This window comes from Cnephaeus nilssonii, assembly GCF_951640355.1.
Source record: "Cnephaeus nilssonii genome assembly, chromosome: 6".
Classification (NCBI taxonomy): Eukaryota; Metazoa; Chordata; class Mammalia; order Chiroptera; family Vespertilionidae; genus Cnephaeus; species Cnephaeus nilssonii.
Genome location: NC_137077.1, coordinates 106,075,133 through 106,095,858, shown reverse-complemented (window position 1 = coordinate 106,095,858; position 20,726 = coordinate 106,075,133). Strand labels below are relative to the sequence as shown.

The window sequence follows — 20,726 nt, the reverse complement described above, 5'->3', positions numbered from 1 at the left end:
CATACAGTGGGTTCCCTTTACATTTTGTTGATGGTTTCTTTTGCTGTGCAGAAGCTTTCTATTTTGATGTAGTCCCATTTGTTTATTTTCTCCTTAGTTTCCTTTGCCCTAGGAGGTGTATCTGCAAAATGTCTGAGATATGCCTATGGTTTCTTTTAGGACTTTTATGGTTTCACAACTTATTTTAAGTCTTCTTTCCATTTTGAGTTTATTCTTGTATATGGTGTAAATTGGTAGTCTAGTTTAATTTTTCTTCATGTATCTGTCCAATTTTCCCAGCATCATTTTTTGAACAGACTGTCTTGACTCCATTTTATGCTCTTGACTACTTTGTCAAATTTTAATAGAGCATAATGGCTTGAGTTGATTTCTCGGGTCTCTGTTCTATTACATAATCTATATGCCTGTTCTTGTGCCAGTACCAGGCTGTTTTGATTACGGTGGCTTTGTAGTATAACTTGATATCTGGGATTGTGATCCTTCCAACTTTGTTTTTCTTTCTCAAGATTGCTGAGGCTATTTGGGGTCTTTGTTGGTTCCATATAAGTTTTTGGAGTATTTGTTCTATATCTGTTAAATATGCCATTGGTATTTTAATAGGGATTGCATTAAATCTATAGATTGCTTTGGGTAGTATGGTCATTTTATTTTTTTTATACATTTTATTGATTTTTCACAGAGAGGAAGGGAGATGGATAGAGAGCTAGAAACATTGATGAGAAAGAAACATCGATCAGCTGCCTCCTGCACACCTCCTAATGGAGATGTGCCCGCAACCAAGGTACATGCCCTTGACCAGAATCGAACCTGGGACCTTTCAGTCCGCAGGCCAACGCTCTATCCACTGAGCCAAACCAGTTAGGGCTGTATGGTCATTTTAATGATGTTAATTCTAACACTCCATGGACACAGTATATTCTTCCACTTTTATTTTTCTGAGTCTTTTACCTACTTGGTTACGTTTATTCCTAAGTATCTTAATTTTGTTGTTGTAATGGTAAAGGGGATTGTTTGTTTAGTTTCTCATTTGGACAATTCATTATTGGAGTATAAAAATGCCATCAATTTCTGGGTATTAATTTTGAATCCTGCTACATTGCCAAGTTCATTTATTAAATCTAGTAGTTTTTTGGTGGAGTCATTAGGGTTTTCTATGTACAGTGTCATGTCATCTGCAGATGACAGTCTTACTTCCTCCTTTCCAATTTGGATGCCTTTTATTTCTTCTTCTTGTCTGATTGCTATGGCTAGGACTTCCAGTACTATGTTGAATAGGAGTGATAAAAGAAGGCATCCCTATTTTGTTCCTGTTTTTAGAGGAAATGCTTTTAGTTTTTGCCCATTGAGTATGATGTTGGCTATAGGTTCATATGGCCTTTATTATGTTGAGATATGCTCCTTCTATTCCCACTTTGTTGATAGTTTTTATTTTAAAAAAATGTGTGTTGGATTCTGTCTAATGCTTTTTCTGCATCTATTGATATGATGTGATTTTTTTTGTTGTTGTTAATCCTCACCCTAGGATATTTTTCCATTGATTTTTAGAGAGAGTAGAAGGGAGAGGGAAAGACAGAGAGAAACATTGATGTGAGAGAAACACATCGATTGGTTGCCTCCTACACGAGCCCAACCCGGGATTGGACCAGGCAGGAGCCTGTAACCAAGGTACTTGCCCTCAACTGGAATCGAACCCAGGACCCATGGTCCACAGGCCCGAATATTGTACCAACCTTGCATCCCTGGCATAAATCCCACTTGGTCATGGTGTATGATCTTTTTAATATATTGTTGGATCTGATTTGCTAATATTTTGTTGAGGATTTTAGCATCTATGTTCATACCGATATTGGCCTGTAGTTCTGGTTCCTTGTCGTGTCTTTATCTGGTTTTAGGATTAGGATAATGCTGGCCTCATAGAAAGAGCTTGGAAGTGTTCTTTCCTCTTGGATTTTCTGGAATAGGTGTTAATTATTTTTTGAATAATTTGGTAAAACTCCCCTGTGAAGCCATCCGGATCTGGGCTTTTGTTTGCTGGGAGTTTTTACTTATTTATTACTTCTCCAATTTCATCAGTTGTTATTGGCCTATTCAGGTTTTCTGATTCTTTCTGATTCAGTTTCGGAATATTGTTTTTTTTCTAAGAATTTGTCCATTTCATCCACATCGTCCAGCTTGTTGGCATATAGTTGTTCATAATATTTTCTTACAATCCATTGTATTTCTGTGGTGTCAGTGGTTACTTCACTGCTTTCGTTCCTGATTTTGTTTACTTGGGTCCTCTCTCATTGTTTCTTGATGAATCTAGCTAGCAGTTCATCAGTCTTGTTTATCTTTTCAAAGAACCAGCTCTTGGTTTCAATGATCTTTTGTATTGTTTTTTTAGTCTCTATGTCATTAATCTGCTCTAATCTTTATTATTTCCTTCCTACTACTTACTCTGGGCTTTTCTTGTTGTTCTCTTTCTAATTCTTTAACTCAAGGGTTAATTGTTTATTATTAATTTTTCTTTTTTGTTTGTTTGTTTGTTTGTTTGTTTTTTGAGGTAGGCCTGTAGTGCTATGAATCTCCCTCTCAGGACTGGTTTTGCTGTGTCCCATAGATTCGGGGTTGTTGTGTGTTCATTTTCATTTGTTTCCAGGAAGTGTTTGATGTTTTTCTTGATCTCCTTGATAACCCATTCATTGTTTAATAACATGCTATTTAGCCTTCATGTGTTTGAGTGTTTTTACTGTAGTTGATTTCTAATTTCATTCCACTGTGATCTGAGAAGATGCTTGATATGATTGCAATCTTATTGAACTTGTAGAGACTTGTTTTGTGTCCTAATATGTGGTCTATCTTTGAGAATGACCCATGTTGAGAAGAATGTATATTCTTCAGCTTTGGTGTGAAATGTTCTATAATTGTCAATTAAATCCATCTGATCCAGTGTGTCCTTTAGAGTCACTATTTCCCTGTTAAATTTTTGTCTGGAAGATCAAAGATCTATCCAGTGAAGTCAGTATGGTGTTAAAGTCCCCTACTATAGCTGTATTGTTTTCGATCTCTCCCTTAAAGTACCCTGGAAGTGTTTTTTATATATTTAGGTGCTCCTATATTGGGTACATATATGTTTACCACGGTTATATCCTCTTGTTGGATCATTCCCTTTAGTATTATGTTGTGACCTTTGTTGTCTCTTGTGATGGCCTTCATTTTGAGTCTATTTTGCCAGATATGATTATTGCTACTCCAGTTTTTTTATTTTATTTCTATTTTCATGGAAAAACTTTTTTCCATCCCTTCACTCTCATCCTGTGTGATTGTTTTGTTCTTAGGTGGGTCTCTTGTGGACAGCATATAATTGGGTCATGTTTTTTGTATCCATTTAGCTACTTTATGTCTTTTGATTGGAGCATTTAAACCACTTATATTAAAGATTATTGTTGATAGTACAGTATTATTATTGTACTTATTTATTGCAATTTTAATTCTATATGCCTATGTTTCTCTCTGTACTTCTCATTACAGCAGTCCCTTTAGCATTTCTTGCAGTGCTGGTTTGGTGGTGATAAAGTCCTTTAGCCTCTTTTTTTGTATGAGAATCTCTTTATTTCACCTTCTGTTTTGAATGCTAGCCATGCTGGGTATAGTAATCTTGTTTTCAGATTTTTGCTTTCATTATCTTGAGTATTTCATGCCATTCCCTTCTGGCCTGTAGAGTTTCTGATAAGAAATCAGGTGTCGGCCTTATGGGAGCTCCTTTGTAGGTAACAGTTTGCTTTTATCATGCTGCCTTTAAGATTCTCTCTTTGTCTTTAATTTTTTGGCATTTTTAAATTATTTTTATTGATTTCAGAGAGGTAGGGAGAGGGAGAGAGAGCTAGAAACATTAATGATGAAAGAGAATCATCGATCAGCTGCCTCCTGCACACACCTCACAGGGGATCAAGCCCACAACCCAGGCATGTGCCCTGTCCAGGAATCAAACCATGACCTCCTGGTTCATAGGTCAATGCTCAACCACTGAGCCACGCTGGCCAGGCAGCATTTTAATTATAATGTGTCTGTGCATGGACTTATTTGTGTTCTTCTTGCTTGGGACTCTCTGTGCCTCCTAAACTGTTTCCTTCGCCAGGTTTGGGTAGTTTTCTGCCATTATTTCTTCAAACATGTTCTCTATCCCTTGCTCATTTTCTTCACCTTTTGGCACACCTATTATGTGAATATTGTTATGTTTCATGTTGTCCCACAGCTCCCTTAAGCTGTCCTCCTGTTTTTTAATTGCTTTTTCTTTTTGGTCCTCTGAGTGATTTTTTTCTGCCCTGTCTTTTAATTCACTGATGCGATCCTCGGCTTCCCCTAATCTTCTGTATATTCTTTCCACTTAGTTCTTTATTTGTGCTGTGTCTTTCTTCATAGTTACTGTACATTTTCTCATGCTATTGAACATCTTTGCCATCATTATTCTGAACTCTATGCCTGATAAATTTCTTATCTCCATTTTATTTAGCTCTTCTTCTGGAGAATTCTCTTGTTCCTTCATTTAGGACTTGTTTTTTTGTCTCCACTTTTTCGCTGCCAGTTAGGATTTGTGTCTGTGTATTAAGTAGATCTGCTATAACTCTCAATTTCTAGTGCAGGACAATGCCAGACACTTTTTCTTAGCCTCACTCAAGGATATTTTTCCATTGATTTTTAGAGAGAGTGGAAGAGAGAGGGAAAGATAGAAATATTGATGAGAGAAACACTTCAATTGGTTGCCTCCTCATCCTGAGGAGGAGCCTACAACCCAGGTACGTGCCCTTGACTAAAATCAAACCTGGGACCCTTTGGTCCTCAGGCTGACAACCCTCTATCCACTGAGCCAAACCAGCCTTAGCCAAACCAGCCTGGGCAATGTCAGACCCTTTTTGTGACTGGCCCTGAGTACCTTGTTTGGCACTATCTGCAATCCACAGCTTGTGACTCTCTCTGCTGGGGCAGGATGCCTTTGGAAAGGACCAAGATGTGCACCAAGGTCTGCTTTTCATAGCTCTGGGCCCAGGATTAGATGAGGAAAAGACTTAAAACCTCCTGAGACCTGCCTCTGCCTCCAGTTCAGTTGACACTTAGACTTGATTAGCCTCAGGCTATTGACCACAGTGTAGAGCAAGAGGTTTTCTAACAGGGGGGCTACTGCCTTCCCCCTTAGGCAAAACTGCTTAGATAGCAAAATTCCACCACCAGAGAAAAACTTCCCCCGAGCATGAGGAAATTACTCAGCACAGGAAACCAGGGTGGCTGCCCTCCAAGCTCCCACTCCAGAGCTCCCAATCCTGGCTTGCTCACTCAGCTCCAGTCCACTCTGCCCTCCCTCTACTGGAGCCCATGGTGAGTGGCGGCACACAAAATTTTGTGTTGGCCCTTTAAGACAGCAACCCTGCTACTTTTCACAGCCAGATGTTATGTGGGCACCTTTCTTAGTTCTGGTGCTCTGGGCTGGGGAGCCCAGCTTGGGGTTTAAGACCTCAGAGTTCTCGTGGGAACCTCCCACAGCTGAGATATCCCTCCAGAACTTCATCGCTGTCTGTGGGAGCCCAGTCAACCCTTTAGCGCCTCCGCACTTCCTACCGTCCTCACCTCTCCTTGTGAGAAAACTGCCAGACCTTCTTTGCCACTCAGTCTCAGGGGATTTTGACAACCAAAAGGACTGAAGTCATGTTAGGTTTGCGTACATCACAGATGAGCATACACACTCAGGGTCCTGAGGCTGGGTTGGTTAGTTTGGTGTTTTTCAGGTAGGCTAACATTTCATTCAGTTAACTGATAGGGTAGGAGGGGAGGGGGCAGTGCTTTGAGGTGAAGTGTCTTGGACAAAGCCTTCATGAGGAAGTCAGAGGAAGATGGGAATATAGAAAAGACAAGTGTAGAGAAGGGGGAGTTGCCAAAGATTGTTTGCTTTTCCCACCTGCCAGCTGCTCCACAGCCCTGGGCCACACAAGAGGCAGGACCTGGAGTGAGGTGTCTAGTGGGTCAGAGGCAAAGTGGTAGTGTGGAGAGCACCCCTAACTTAGAAAGGCAAGATCTTGAGTCAGGTCCAAGCTTCACTGTATCCCCACCCAGGTCACTTATCCTCCCTTGGCCTCTACAACTGGAGGAAAGGGTGACAGTACCACTCTTTTCCAGACCTGGCATTATGAATAGGATCTGTGTGTGACTCAGTTTCCAGTAGCTACCTATTGTTAGATTTACCTAGAGCAGTGGTTCTCAACCTTTCTAATGCCGCGACCCACAGGTTGAGAACTGCTAGCAGGGTCACCTAAGACCATCGGAAAACACAGATATTTACATTATGATTCATTAACAGTAGCAAAATTACAGTTATGAAGTAGCAACGCAAATAATTTTATGGTTGGGGTCACCACAACATGAGGGACTGTATTAAAGGGTCGCGGCATTAGAAAGGTTGAGAACCACTGCTCTAGAGCCTTTGTTGCCCCTTTAAAGAGGGCAAACTTAGTTCAGCATGGGAAAGGAAATCCAGATTTTAGTCAGACTGTGCCACATTTAACTTCTTTGATCCTCAGATCACCCATTTCAAAATAGAGATACTAATAGTCATTCAGGTGGCCACCAATGTGTGGATCAATGAAATAACACATGTGAGAGTGTTTTGAAGTGATAAAGTACTATCCTTGCTTATTGCATGCATCACTGGAATATGATGAAACATACCTTACTATTTGACAATATTCTGCTGCTCTTAAATTCACCTGTCACCTGCTCCCAGTGGTCAAAGTGAATGGGTGCTAAACAGTTGCTGATGGTGGTCACATTTCCAAAGGAATTTCTGTGTCAGCTGAAAAAAATATTAGTTTGCTGCCAAGGTGAAAGATGGAGCATATAAGCTTGCAGAGTGTTGAGGACATGCAGAGCAATGAGGATGAGAGTGTAGAGCTGCTGATAAAAGGCTTTCAACCAGAACCAAGTCCCAGGGTTTTTCAGAAGTGATGATGAGCCTAGAGGATGCAGAGGTGGTTTGTGAGGTTATAAATATGGTAGCTGTTGCAAAGAGACAGAACCCTATTTTTAAAAAGTTTGCCATGAGCTTGACTACATCTTTTCCTTTAGAACTAGTGGATCAAATCCTCTATTTCTCACATGTCCAAAAAAGGCAAACAAATGGCACTCAAAAACAAATCCTTTGCTTCCTATGCACACTCACCTGAGAGCCAGATCTGGGAGGATGCCCTTTATTTGACTGTTGTTTCCAGTCAGTTTTCCCTCCTCAATTTCTTCTTTTTAGAACAATATCTATTGGTTATGTTTTCTGTTTATTAAAATAGTATACATTACGGAAATTTCAGAGCATGCAGAAAAGTCTAAAGAAGAAAGTCATAACCACACAGTGTGAGTTTACCCAGCTCCCTTCTGGCCATTTCACATCCTGCCCTCTGCCCCTTATTATAGAACTAGAGGCCCGGTGCATGAAATTTGTGCACGGAGGGGGGGTGTCCCTTAGCCCAGCCTGCACTTTCTCCAATCTGGGACCCCTCGAGGGATGGCCGACTGCCCGTTTAGGCCCGATCCTAGTGGGATTGGGCCTAAACGGGCAGTCGGACATCCCTCTCACAATCCAGGACTGCTGGCTCCCAACTGCTCACCTGCCTGCCTTCCTGATTGCCCCTAACTGCTTCTGCCTGCCAGCCTAATCACCCCCTAACCACTCCACTGCCAGCCTGATTGATGCCTAACTGCTCCCCTGCCAGCCTGTTTGCCCCCAACTTCCCTCCTCTGCCGGCCTGGTCACCCCTAACTGCCCTCTCCTGCAGGGTTGATCACCTCCAACTGCCCTCCCTTGCAGGCCTGGTCCCTCACAACTGCCCTCCCTTGCAGGCCGGGTGCCTCCCAACTGCCCTCTCCTGCTGGCCATCTTGTGGTGGCCATCTTGTGTCCACATGGGGGCAGGATCTTTGACCACATGGGGGCAGCCATATTGTGTGTTGGAGTGGTGGTCAATCTGCATATTACTCTTTTATTAGATAGGGTAGAGGCCTGGTGCAGGGGTGGGGGCCAGCTGGTTTGCCCTGAAGGGTGTCCCGGATCAGGGTGGGGTTCCCTTGGGCGTGGGGCGGCCTGAGCGAGGGGCCTATGGTGGTTTGCAGGCCAGCCACGCCCCCTGGCGACCCAAGCAGAGGCCCTGGTATCTGGAATTTATTTACCTTCTACAATTGAAACTTTGTAGCCTGGAGCGGAGCCAAACCTTCTGCTCGCTCTGTGGTGTGGCAGCAGCCATTTCTGTTGGAGTTAATTCACCTTCTATAATTGAAACTTTGTAGCCTTTAGTGGAGGCCTAGGCCAGCCAGGGCAGGTGGAAAGCTTGGCTTCCTCCGTTGCCGGGGGCAACCCTAGCCTGCTCTCTCCAGCTCCGTGGCTGCCGCCATTTCTGTTTGGATTTGTTTACCTTCTATAATTGAAACTTTGTAGCCTTGAGTGGAGGCTTAGGCTGGCAAGGGCCGGCGGAAAGCTTGGCTTCCTCCTTTGCCTGGGAAACCCAAGCCTCCCTCCTGCTCTCTGTGGCTGTAGCCATCTTGGTTGGGTTTATTTGCATACTCACCTCTGAATGGCTGGTGGGCGTGGCTTGTGGGTGTAGCGAAGGTGTGGTCAATTTGCATATTACTCTTTTATTAGGTAGGACTAGAGGCCCGATGCATGAAATTTGTGCAAAGGGCTCGGCCCTCACAGCCCCAGCTGCCTCCCCCCACCCTCCCTTCCCCCACGCCCCTGCTTCGTCCACTGTTCATTCTGCTGTTTGATCTAATTAGCATATTAGCTCTTTATTATATAGGATGCTTTCTTCTTTTTGAACACTTGTTTTACCTGATACCCCCTTTCCTAATTTCTGTTCTGAATATTCTGTTACTGCATATTGTTGTCTGTATTGAAAAAGGTGTATGAGGATGTAGTCTACATAAAAGAAGCTGAAAGCTTTATTTTGTGATTACCAGAAAATTGAAACACATTTTTAAGTATATGTGCAGGTACATACTTCCTTATTTTAGGTGTGCTTTGGTTGTGTATCATTTCACTGTGCCTTGCAAATGTATATGGACACTGTCCACTCTGCACCACAGACTGGAGTAACATCTGTCCCGCAAAGTGATGTTGTATTTCATGGGATTTATCCAGGTATGTTGAGCACCAACACAGACTCTACATTTTTGTAACAAAGAAGGTTGAACATAGACTAGTTATAGAAGGACTACTTCTTCCTTCCCCAGCACATCAGCTGGTCACAGTCATATCTGTTAGGACGCTGGATATAATCAGCATTTCACACACATATGCACACACAGTGTCTGCCTTTAGTTTTGTTTTTTTTGTTTGTTTTTTTTTGTTTGTTTGTTTTTTTAATATATTTTATTGATTTTTTACAGAGAGGAAGGGAGAGGGATAGAAAGCTAGAAACATCGATGAGAGAGAAACATCGATCAGCTGCCTCCTGCACACCCCCTACTGGGGATGTGCCCGCAACCAAGGTACATGCCCTTGACCGGAATCGAACCTGGGACCTTTCAGTCCGCAGGCCGACGCTCTATCCACTGAGCCAAACCGGTTTTGGCTGTTTTTGTTTTTTTTTTAATATATTTTATTGATTTTTCACAGAGAAGAAGGGAGAGGGATAGAGAGTTAGAAACATCGATGAGAGAGAAGAAACATAGATCAGCCGCCTCCTGCACACCCCCTACTGGGGATGTGCCCGCAACCAAGGTACATGCCCTTGACCGGAATCGAACCTGGGACCCTTCAGTCCGCAGGCTGCCACTCTATCCACTGAGCCAAACGGGTCAGGGCCTGGCTTTAGTTTTGAAGTTTACCAGACACCAGATTCACTGCATAGCACAAAGCAATATGGAGATCACTGTGAGAGGCTTAAAGGAAAAGGAAAATGAGGCACCTGCAGAACAGCCTCTCAACCCTTCTGGTGACTAAACCAGAGTTACTTCTTACTCCTGTTCTAATTGTAAAATCACTCACTCACCTGCACACGCGCACACACACACACACACCGCCCCCCCAGAGTCCTTGAGGTGTCTCTGCTGGGGAGGGTGTTCCCTGTCTCCAGTGTGACATGTGGTTCTGTGATGGTCCCTGTGAGCTCCTCCTCTTTCTTGAGTGACCATCAGGTCTCTAAGTCTCACAGGTGTTTCTCTGCACACTGTCTTCTCTCAGCTCTTCTCAGCAGTGTTCCTGTGGGTTGGCATGTCCTGTCTTACAGTCCAAAGTGTGACAGCCTTTCCCCACCTATGGCATTGGATCCCTCTGAGCAGACGGAAGGGATGGAAGCAGAGGGGTGGTTTGCTCTCCCTGGCCTGTGGGGACAGTGAAACAGACTGGTGGAAGTTGCTTCTGTGTGGACATGTTCCCCAGCACATCCTGGCTCTGCATTCAGAGCATTGCAGATGTCAGAGCACGGGCAGCCCCCCACAGACTCAGCTGCTTTCCGTGGGCATGGCAGCCCAGTGGTCACAAACCCTCAATACCCCTTAGACTTACACAAGCTTAGTTGTGACTGGGGCTCATGTGTCTATGAAGATGAGCGCAGGTTTGGTTGGTTGGCTGAGGTTATCACCTACAAAACTAGAAGCAGTTTTGACCACATATATAACAGTCTGTTCCACAGAGGTAGGCAGACCTATCTAGGGGCTTTGGGCAATTTTAAGGAGGGAACCCAAAACCCAAAAGGCCACTGTATGGTAATGCCCAGTGTCACCTCCCTCCCCGTGGGGACTAGAGGAAGATGGAGCAGCCCTTACTGGGAGCTGCCCCGCCATCGGGAAGGGAGCATGTGCATGTGCATTCCTTTTTTTTAGCGACGTACCCACATCAAGAATGGCCACCCAGGCCTGGGTCTCTTACTGAGTTTCCATGCCGAAAAAGGGACTTAATTCATTTGTAGACTTTGTTTCCCTTTTTTCTGCCTTTCCATTTCTTGTATTTTTTTTTCTTTTCCTCCTTTTGTTCCTTTCTCACTTTTATGCTTTTTGTCCTCTGCTTATTTTTTTTTTATTTCACTGTCTCCCTGTCCCTCTTCACTTCCAAACTCCTCCTCCTCTTTCTTTTTGTCTCTCTCTGTCTCCTCCTCTTCTTCTTTGTTTGGTCCTTTTTGAAGTTGAGCCCAGTGGCGGGACTCCACGGCGTAGACCTCTCTCCTTCTGCCCTTGCTGTGTCCAGGAAGGTAACGTAACTCCCAACCTCATCCCCACTGCCTCTCAGGCCATAGTAACAATAGTTAAAGAGGGAGCCACACCCAGCTGTCTTTCTTTCTCTGACACTTGATAGCCCTGTTACAAAACTTCATGAGTATGTGGCAGTTTCTTACAAGGTACAGTATCCCTTTGACTGTCTCAGGGGAGAAACGGGGTATGGAGTGAAGCCAGAGAGCCTCCGAGGCAGGCCTCTCAGCAGCAGCAGAGAGTCCCATGATATTGCACCACCATTTGTGGTTGGACCTTTCAGTCTCAAGTCCAGCAGATAGAGGGGCCAGGTTCACAGGTGAGGAACCTCCTGCCTGTGTGGCAACGATTTGTATTGGTGGAGTCGAGGAATACTGTCCTTACAAAGACTGGTCTATACAAATGTCCCTGAGTTCTTTTCCCAAACAACTACTGAAAGCAGACTTCTCTACCCTGTGTCTTGCTGAGTGTGTGTGGTATTTTTTTTAAGTTTGTCTGATTTGAAGTCTTTTGTGGTGATAAGATTGTTGTTGAAAAGGCATGTGGGAAGGGGAAGGGGAGTGTGTTCATGACTAACCCTTGCTAATCTCTTCCTGTGCTCTCCATGGTGCTCACATTTGACTTTCACCCACCCCACCATATACTTTTGCTTATTGGCTGTGAACAATCTACCAAAGCTCATGAGTGGTGTTTGGAGGTTTCCCTGTGGAATTTTGGGGAGGTGGGAAGGAGGAAGTGGCTTCCTAGTGCATTTACAGCTTGCCACACTGGATAGCTTGCATGCCTCAGGCTCCATCCTCCATGGCCATGTGGGCACACTGTGCAGAGACACTCAGAAAGGAATGCATGGAACTGAGCTGTAGGCTGCTTTAACAGCCAAAGAGCCAAGTCTATTGGGTTGGGTGAGAAGAGCTTTGGTCCCCAGACACTCCGACACGCACTCCACAGTAGCAGGCTTGACAGTCAGAAGGGAGCTTCCATCCTTCAGAGTAGGACTCAGGGGCAAGACTTCACCTTGGGAGCCCAGCTGCATGTGCGCCACACAGTGCATTCATGAACCCCTGCTTGTAAGAACGTGGCTCATTTCTGCCTCTCCAGAGTGTGGCCCCATTGAAAGACTAACTGGCTTGGGCCTCGTGTGTGTCAAGCAAACAACACTGCAGAGAGAGAGTTGTCTTTGAACAATGTGCACAAAGTCAGGGGTGAGGAATGTAGGAAAGCAGTGAGTGAGGAGCTTGATACATGAGAGCCATCCCAGCTGAGGGTGCACTCTATATGTTTCTAGGTCTAGTTTTTACTGGGATAGAACATCCAACCAAGTTACTCATAAAATGGAAAGCACTTTGAAAGACTTCCCAGTGCAGTGCCTCTTCACCTGGGGCCCATGGATGGATTCCAGGAATCCTATGAACACCCAGAAATTCTGTTTGAAATTAAATTGTTGGATGTATATGCATGCATTTTTTTCTAGGAAGGGAGTCCCTAGCTTTCCTGAGATTCTTGAAATGGTTTGTAATAAAAAAAATATTAAATAACCACTGACATAGTTTGTCATTTGCCTTCAGGCAGGACCACACTATAGCTTCTTTGTGCTCCAAGGAAAAGGCGTTTTCCCTCTTTGGGTAGTTCGATTCCTTGGAAAGTTCTTTTGTCCATCCTCCTGCTACAGTGAAGCCCAGCGGGGTCAGAATACTCCTGGTGGAGGTCTAGGTCTCAGCAATGCCATGGTGCAGGGCAGCCTGAGTTAGGCAGGTGCCAGCCCAGACACTGCTGCTAGGGTTGGGTTGAGTGAGTGTACCACCTCATTTAGTCTAGGGTCTGCTATTGTTTCTCTGCCCTCAGTGAGAAATGTGCTAGCCTTCCTGGGATGTAGCTCATATACCACATAGGATCCAATGGAAGTGTGTTTGGTCGGGATAAAAGAAATGATGAGGCCCCAAGGGGGCAGTGCCCAGAAAGAGCTGAGTTAGTGAGTGTGACTTAAAAAGAGACCAAGTGTGGTGTATAACTTCACATTTACCTCCGTCATTAGGCTGGTTTCTTCAAAGCAGGCCTAGTACATAGCAAGTACCAAGTAAATATTAAATGGAAGGAGGAAGGAAGGAAGGAAGGAAGGAAGGAAGGAAGGAAGGAAGGAAGGAAGGAAGGAAGGAAGGAAGGAAGGAAGGAAGGAAGGAAGGAAGGAAGGAAGGAAGGAAGGAGAAGGGAAGGGGAAAGGGAAAAAAGAAAAGAGAAAAGAAAAGAGAAAAGAGGGCAAAGCACTTAAAATATACCAAAGGAAAACCACTGAGCAGGAAAGGTCCTGACCAGGTTACTGAGAGGTGAGGGCGGGCCTGGGAAGGACAAACTCAAAGCACAGGCTCAATTAGGCCCTGGGGGTGGGCATGGCGCCCCCTTCTGGGCAGCAGGCAAACGCTGAACCTGGCTTGGGAATGTTCCTGCAGCATCTCGCTCTGCTCTCTTTGCACATTTGCCCCAGTGTGATGATGACTCCTGCTGGCCAAGTAGACAGCAAACCCTTTGTGTGCCTGACTCTCGCTCTTTCTGCAGGCATGGGCAAGAAGGATGACCCCAAGCTGATGCAGGAGTGGTTCAGGCTGGTGCAAGAGAAGAACGCCATGGTGCGCTATGAGTCGGAGCTGATGATCTTGTGAGTGGACCCAGCTGTGAGCTCAATGCCTATCATGGCAGGAGCACAGCTCCTTCCTAATTTAGGGGGTAAGGAGATATGGTCCCCGAGTCACTATTGCTTGTCTCCTTCCCCTTTCCTACTTTCCCAGCGCCCGGGAGCTGGAACTGGAAGACCGGCAGAGCCGACTGCAGCAGGAACTGCGGGAGCGAATGGCAATGGAAGGTAAGAGGGGAACAAGGCTGAGCTGTACATGGGTAGGCTGGGTGTAGCCTCCTGGCCCTACAGACCTGTCTTGTGCTACCGTCCAGATCACCTTAAGACCGAAGAGGAGTTGTCAGAGGAGAAGAAGATCCTGAATGAGATGCTGGAGGTGGTGGAGCAGAGAGATGCCCTTGTGGCCTTGCTAGAGGAACAGCGCCTCCGAGAGAAAGAGGAAGACAAGGACTTGGAGGCTGTCATGCTGTCAAAGGGCTTCAGCCTAAACTGGTCCTGAGCTCCCACCATGCTCTGCTAGCTGGTCTGTGGAATCCGCCTGACCTAGCTGGGCTCTTCTACACCACCTAGACCCAAGATCTGAGAAGGCCTAGCAGCTCCTGGGAGTTTGCACTCAAATGTCCATGCCTCTTAGAGAGCAGATCAAGTGTCTGTGCTGTGGGGAATCCCAAGTGAAGAGTATCTGAGGCGGCTCTGCCTCCTTGAATAGACTCACCCTGACTTCCTGATCCAAGGAGTGAAGGCCATGGAGTGCAGAGGATTAATGTGGGGAAAAGGAAGTTCCCCAGGAATGCGCAGTGACAGCGCCCCTCCTTGAGCAGGCACGTGTGATGAGAGAAGGGAGCTGCTCCCCCTCTGCCAAAACCACAGCCCCCAGAGTGCACCCCACGGGGAGGGAGGGGCAGCTGTCTTCTTCATGCTCCCGAAGCGCCGCCAAAGAAACAGGAGAGTCCCGGGAAACCACCTGTGAACTGAGTGAGAGGGCGTGGCCAGTCAGGGTGATGCCTATCCTGCGTCACCTGGAAGCTGAGGGGACCCCAGCTCCTGAATAAGGAGGATATAGGAGGAGTCTGCTCCCCAGCCCCACACCACACACTGGACTCCACATGGCCAAATGCCCCGGGCCTCCCTCTGACTATGGCCTGAGGGTTGTGTATTGCTGCATTTTGCTTTTAATTCACAACCATTTTAACACTGGAAAATACTGACTTTGGGAGATGGGTGAGGCTCTACATTTCAAGCCCCAGTCACTGTTCAGTACTTCAGTTGGGGCAGAAGTGATCCTCCTTGGTGTTTTTCCTGCATTTGCACATTGAAATGAAGCTGACAATCTAGCAAGACACTCAGCCACTTCAGACTCCTTTTTTCAATTAACTTATTTTTTTAATACTTGAAAAAAAATTCATTTTTATATCTTTACTAAAGACACTGATCACCTGGCACCTGGTATGGAAGTGACAGAGGTAACCATGCCAGCCTGCCTGCATTCTTGCTACATCCATCTATTTATTAGCTCACCTTCTTTATAGAGTTACTGACCCCACTGACATCAGAAAGCAGTGAGTCCCTCATGGGGTCCCCCCACTCACAGCTCTTCTGTCCCCTCTTATACTTTGTTTCTGGATCTTCCTCCTCCTCCACCTGGTACCCTGTTCTCTGGCGCCAAACTTGATGTCTACACCACCTGCTTGTCAAGGAGACATGTCAGCACCGTTTGAAGCCAGACCAGCAGGCACAGCTGCCACTTGTCTCTCCCTGGGGGAACATTGGCTCTGCAGAACCCGTTTGTTCTCAGTGTTGGTACCAGGGGTTTTTAACCTCCCGTCACACATTTATTGCAGGAAGTTGGGAGTGGGCCCTCTTCCAGGCTGGCTGAGACAGTGCCTGGTAGGACCTTGTATCCATCTGATTAGGATCCCCTCAGCCCAGCCTCAAATCCAACCGGATAGACGTGCACAGGTGGGGTCTTAGGTATTGGGGTTTAGGTTGGTCTCTCCAAACTAGTAACAGCTCCAGCCCAGACCTCCACAGTTCCCGGATCTTCAGGTGGGGGGCAGGGGACGATAAAGCACCATGTAACTAGCTCCTTGAGCCAAACGGCTTATTTCTTTCAGCTCAGCCACGGTCTGAGGAAACCTGGTGGGTCACCACGTGTCCGTCCGCAGAATTAGCTCATGGTGAGCCCAGGAGGGGGCCCGCCAGTGCCAGGCCAGCCTGGGAGGGGGTTCTAGCCACTCCTGTGCGGGGGGCCATGGAGAGAACGGAGGCACGGCAGCTCTTCAGGCCACCGGGCAGACAGATTGGGCATCCGCGCTGGCCTGGGAACGTGCATGGGAAACCACACTGTGCCTCAACTTGAACATTCGTTCTCACTACAAAGGAGCAGAGAACCTGTCTTCTTCTTCACTTTGTCCCGAAGCTGCCATCGCCTCCTGTGGGAATGCAGGAGTAGGTTGCTGACAGCCACCACAGCTCTGACTTCTTCTCTTCTTGTTTTCAGATGAGGCAGGCAGAGTCTCTGTTTTTATTCTCTTTTCTTAAAAGGGGGAGAGAAGGGTATTCTAGAGTCCATCTTTAAACCCCAGCTTCCAATAAAGTTGGACTTGGGTCAGGACCTTTATCGCCTTTGTGGCCTTTTCCCTAACCCTCCACCTCTCAAAGGCCACCATACCTGACCATGCCCAGGAGAGCTGCCTCCCTCCATTGTAGCTCCTGCTAACTCCAGGACAAGGAAGCAGTTTAGGAAGTGGCTGGGAGGGATGTGGCCATAGTGATCCTCTCTAAGTGGCTCAATGTAGCAGGGGCAGGAGATGTTACTGCCTGCCTCTTGCTGCCAGCCAATACTGCGTCCTTCCAAAGTGCACACTACTTCCTTCAGTTGCTAGAAAGGGACTGAAGACTTTGCAGAGAAGCTTTAAAAATCCACAAGCCTGTGAAATGTTCCCCTGCACAGCACTCCCAACAGTACTTTTTTCAAAGCTTCCATTTTATAACCACTGGTTTGCAGTTTATTCAGTACCTGGTGACATGCTGCATGAAATGTTTTCCAACTCTGGAAATGCATGCAGCCCCAGGCAGGTTTTTCTTCTCAAGAGTTAAGTCCCCTTGAAGGCAGGGGGAACAGGATATATATTCATCTGAAAAACCTGAGGTTGGGTGAGCCCCAAACACCAGGCCACACACAGTGGGCTCCAAGCTCAGCGTCACCTAGGGCAGCAGCAGGCACTACCACCCCGAGTCAGTCACTGTGGTGGGCTGGCCAACAGGAATGGGAGGTTCTAACCCTGCTCAGATGGCGTATTTGAGCCTTAGCCCTCAGGAGTTATTCTCCAGCTTCTTTTGACCAGCAAAGATAGATTATTCTTTATCCCTTCCCAAAGAAGACATTTTCAGTCAGGCAGGAAGTGGAAAGAATTTAAAGAAAAAAATTTCTAAAGTGGTAACAACAGCTACAAAGGGGAATGGGCCATTTTATGCACAATAAAAGTTTTAAAAGGAATACACAGTGTGTTTCTTAAGTCATGGTACTGGACTTGGCAGTGCACCAGATGCATGTCCAAGTCTACCACCTGCCTTTTTCAGGTAGGTGGTATTCATGCAAGTCATTTTATGTCTAATGTATGTGGGAATGTGTGCAAGGTTGTTTAAAGACAACTTTTTTGGCGTGAGTGTGTGTGCTTTTTTTTATTATCCTGGCTCAGCCATCAACTGTTATCACTTGCGAAAATATGAAGCAACCCAATGTGGTAAGAAGCTGCTCTTTAAAACCAAACCCCAGTATTTTCTCTTGAAAAGAAGCATGTTCTAGAAATTATCCAAGTCAGAGTGAACCTGGGTCCTGGCAGCCTTCCTTGCCGTGCTGCTTCCAGGCTTGCTGGGCGCTGGCCTTTGGCACAGCTGACCTGGGAGCCAGTGCTGTGGGGTGTGCAGCCTCCAGGCCTCATCATTCAGATATGTGAATGTCTCCAAGTTCTGTGCACAGGGTCTTGGAGAGAGCTGACATCACCCTTCTTTAGAATGGAAAAATCCTCGAGAAACTGAAGAAAATAATCCTGACTGACTCTCCTCTCTTTGCTACAAGAAGCCTCCTGGGTTGCTTTTCCAGCACTTTCCCCCTCCCTTTGTGTTGACCCATCAGGAATACAGAGCTAATCCCTCATGATGCTTCTCGGGAACAGTAACAAGGGAGAAGACAATGGCAACAGATGGGTAGAAGTGAGTCTTGCCCAGCCTGGAGTTCAGCCTGAGAGGCTGGGTCCACGACCTTCTGGCTGCATTGCCAGCTGTTCCAGGAGGAGGAAAGGGCCTCACTGACAGATGTGCACATCTCCGGCAGAAGAAACAAGAGAACCAGCATGAGTGAGTGCACTGTGGCCCTGGATTACCACAAAGAAAGACGGATCGAGGTGCATGCCTGCTGGGAAAGAAGAGGAGTTTGGAAGTCACCTGTGCTGGTCCCAAACACCTTTGTCCCTCAAAGGGGCTCGCTTTGATTGGAGCTGGAAGCAGGCAGGAGTTCGCAGCAGTTCACAGTAACCCCTGGTGGCAGGCCATGGTGATTGTGGTTTTAGGCAGGCAACCAGAAAGGAAGGCTGTTCGATTCCCCGGGAATAGCCCGTTAGAAGCACTGCTCCTTTCTGTCCAAGAAACCACCATGTCTGATGTCTGATGGCTTCTAAATCCCTTCTGATCCCTGAATCCTCATGGTCCCTTCTTAGAAATCAGAGTGGAAAATGATAAATGTGCTACTTTATGAGCTGGCCGTACTGGTTCACTTAAGGAGACCCCTCCTTTCTGTTAACTGCTCAGAAGGTCAGCCATTTTCAGTGAGGAGGGTAAGAAACCATCCTCTTAGGTGGGTTATGTCCCCCCAAAAACACACCTAACCAAGAAGCCTGGTAAACCAGATGCCTGGGGTCACAGGCCCTCCAGTGACGCTCCCAGATAGCCTATTGCTGCTGAACTTTACTAGGTAGCATTTTGTGACAGCCTCATTCCTTGTGTCCCTTGCCCTAAGATCTTGATGCAGCTGGGGCTTAAATGAGAAAGTTGGAGTCTCAGCTTCTGTGGGTAGGCCACGTGTGCTGGCTGCCTCTGCCTGAGAAGCCACGACAGACAAGGAAGGGGAGACAGAGTCCTGTGATGCATACACATGCACACATACACTCCTTTTCACACCCAGCACGGTCTTTCTGAACCAGAGTGTGCTTCTTTCTAGTTCTAAAGTAGGCCGGATAGCAGCCTTTGGCCCCAAGTGGGGCAACTGTGGTGGTGGCCCAGGCCCCAGAGCTGGGCAAGATCCAAGTTGAGGAATTTCCTGCCACCTTCAACAGCCTGGGCCTAGAAGGCTACAGTGTATTGACTGTTCTCCAGGGTCGGCAGATGGCCCATCCCCCAGGCCCAGGAGGAGAGGCCCACATAGTGCCCAGTGACTCACACAGAAATGAGGGCAAGGTTGCTGTTGTCTATCCACATGTGAGAGGACAGTAGGGGTGTGAGACCTGAAACTTGTCCCTGCCTCTTCCCAACTTCAGACATAGCCTGAGGCACATAATTGGTCAACACCTCCCTCCCTGTCTCACCTGGTAACCAGCCCGTAGGATCGGGGGAGGTCAGTTCATTAAGGGTTTCAGATTCTTGAACCAGGGCACAGACATCTTTCATGAAGGTAACTAACGTTCACCTTGAGGAAGGGTAAGAAACCTGAGGAGGGCTAAGGGGAAGGAGCTCTAGGGGCTGGCTGCCAGCTGCCCAAAATCATCTCAGATCTGGTGAGCCATCAGAGTTGTGCATTTATTTTTAATTATTTTAAATGCTGGGCTGATCTGTTTTAGGAACGTAACTTACTAGAAACAGACCACTATAGACAGGCAATATTCCTGCTGTGGAGCAAACGTGAGTGAACAACCACTGGAGTCCAGACCAAATTAAAATTTAGGGAGCCTTTAATGCCGGCCGGCTGACTGCTCTCCTTTCTCCTCACACAGAGTCCAGAGAACAGCCCTGACCCTTTGTGAACGACCATTTTTAAACACATTCACTACATCCTGTTTAAAACAATTTAAAACAAAGTAGTTTTTCTTAAGAAATGTCAGCATTGAAATAAATAAAAAAAATTTTAAAAAAGATTAGAGAGAATCATGTGCCCTGACCGGGAATCAAACCATGACCTCCTGGTTCATAGGTCAAGGCTCAACCACTTGAATTTTAATTATTTACAGGGTCCTGGCGCCTGGTGGAGTAAGTAACTGCATCCCATTATCAGGAAAGTTGACAGTGATCTATCTTGTAAGGCTTACTGGCATCCTGTTCTCAAGAAAACTGACAATAATTTATCCTGTAAGGCTATTTTGTTAGTTGCAGCTGGGATTTATGGCCAAGTCGACTAGGAGGAAGCATGCTCAAAAATTCCCACTCTCTAACAATCCCCAGAACATTCAGATGGGCTGCTGCTGGGTGTGTGCTGAGGCTGGGAAGTACTGGGTCAGCATGGACACGTGGTGCCTTCCTGGAGACAGATGAGCTCTCAGTTCAAGGAGATGCCTGTCTTTTCCCTGCTGCTTCATCTGCTGCCTGGAGAAGGAGCCCAGAGCCTCAGCTCCTGAGGATTGGTGGTCCCAGGTGTTTCTCCAAAGGAGCCACCTCAGAAAGGCCTCAGCCCCTGTTCCTGCCAGATGTGAAAGCAGCCCCACGGGTCTGCCAAGTTCTATGGGAAGATACTTAGAAGCATTGAGAAAGGACAACTTTTCTGGTAGAGGGGAATGCCCCTTTGTGCTGACTTGGCAGTAGTTACATATAAATAAGTTTATGCCTGTGTATGTGAAAAGCACTGCCGATTCTTCATGATTTTGAGTCATTGGAGCAAAGCAAAAAGGGAACCAAATAGAAAGTACCTTCTTCAG

At 46.4% G+C, this 20,726-nt stretch overlaps 1 protein-coding gene across 4 annotated transcripts in view; it reads left to right on the top strand.

Moving 5' to 3' along the window:
* The window catches only part of MICAL3 (microtubule associated monooxygenase, calponin and LIM domain containing 3), a 181,965-nt gene extending 162,286 nt beyond the window's left edge, over window positions 1-19,679 (top strand). For 3 of the 4 annotated variants that reach the window (XM_079774881.1, XM_079774882.1, XM_079774883.1), the window contains 3 exons: window positions 13,749-13,848; window positions 13,979-14,052; window positions 14,139-18,371. In XM_079774881.1, coding sequence (XP_079631007.1) covers window positions 13,749-13,848; window positions 13,979-14,052; window positions 14,139-14,323 — 359 coding nt within the window. In that variant the 3' untranslated portion in view covers window positions 14,324-18,371. Of the gene's footprint in view, window positions 1-13,748; window positions 13,849-13,978; window positions 14,053-14,138 lie in introns of all 4 variants that reach the window. The other variant, XM_079774887.1, reaches the window with a different exon arrangement.
* The last annotated feature ends 1,047 nt before the right edge of the window (window positions 19,680-20,726 follow it).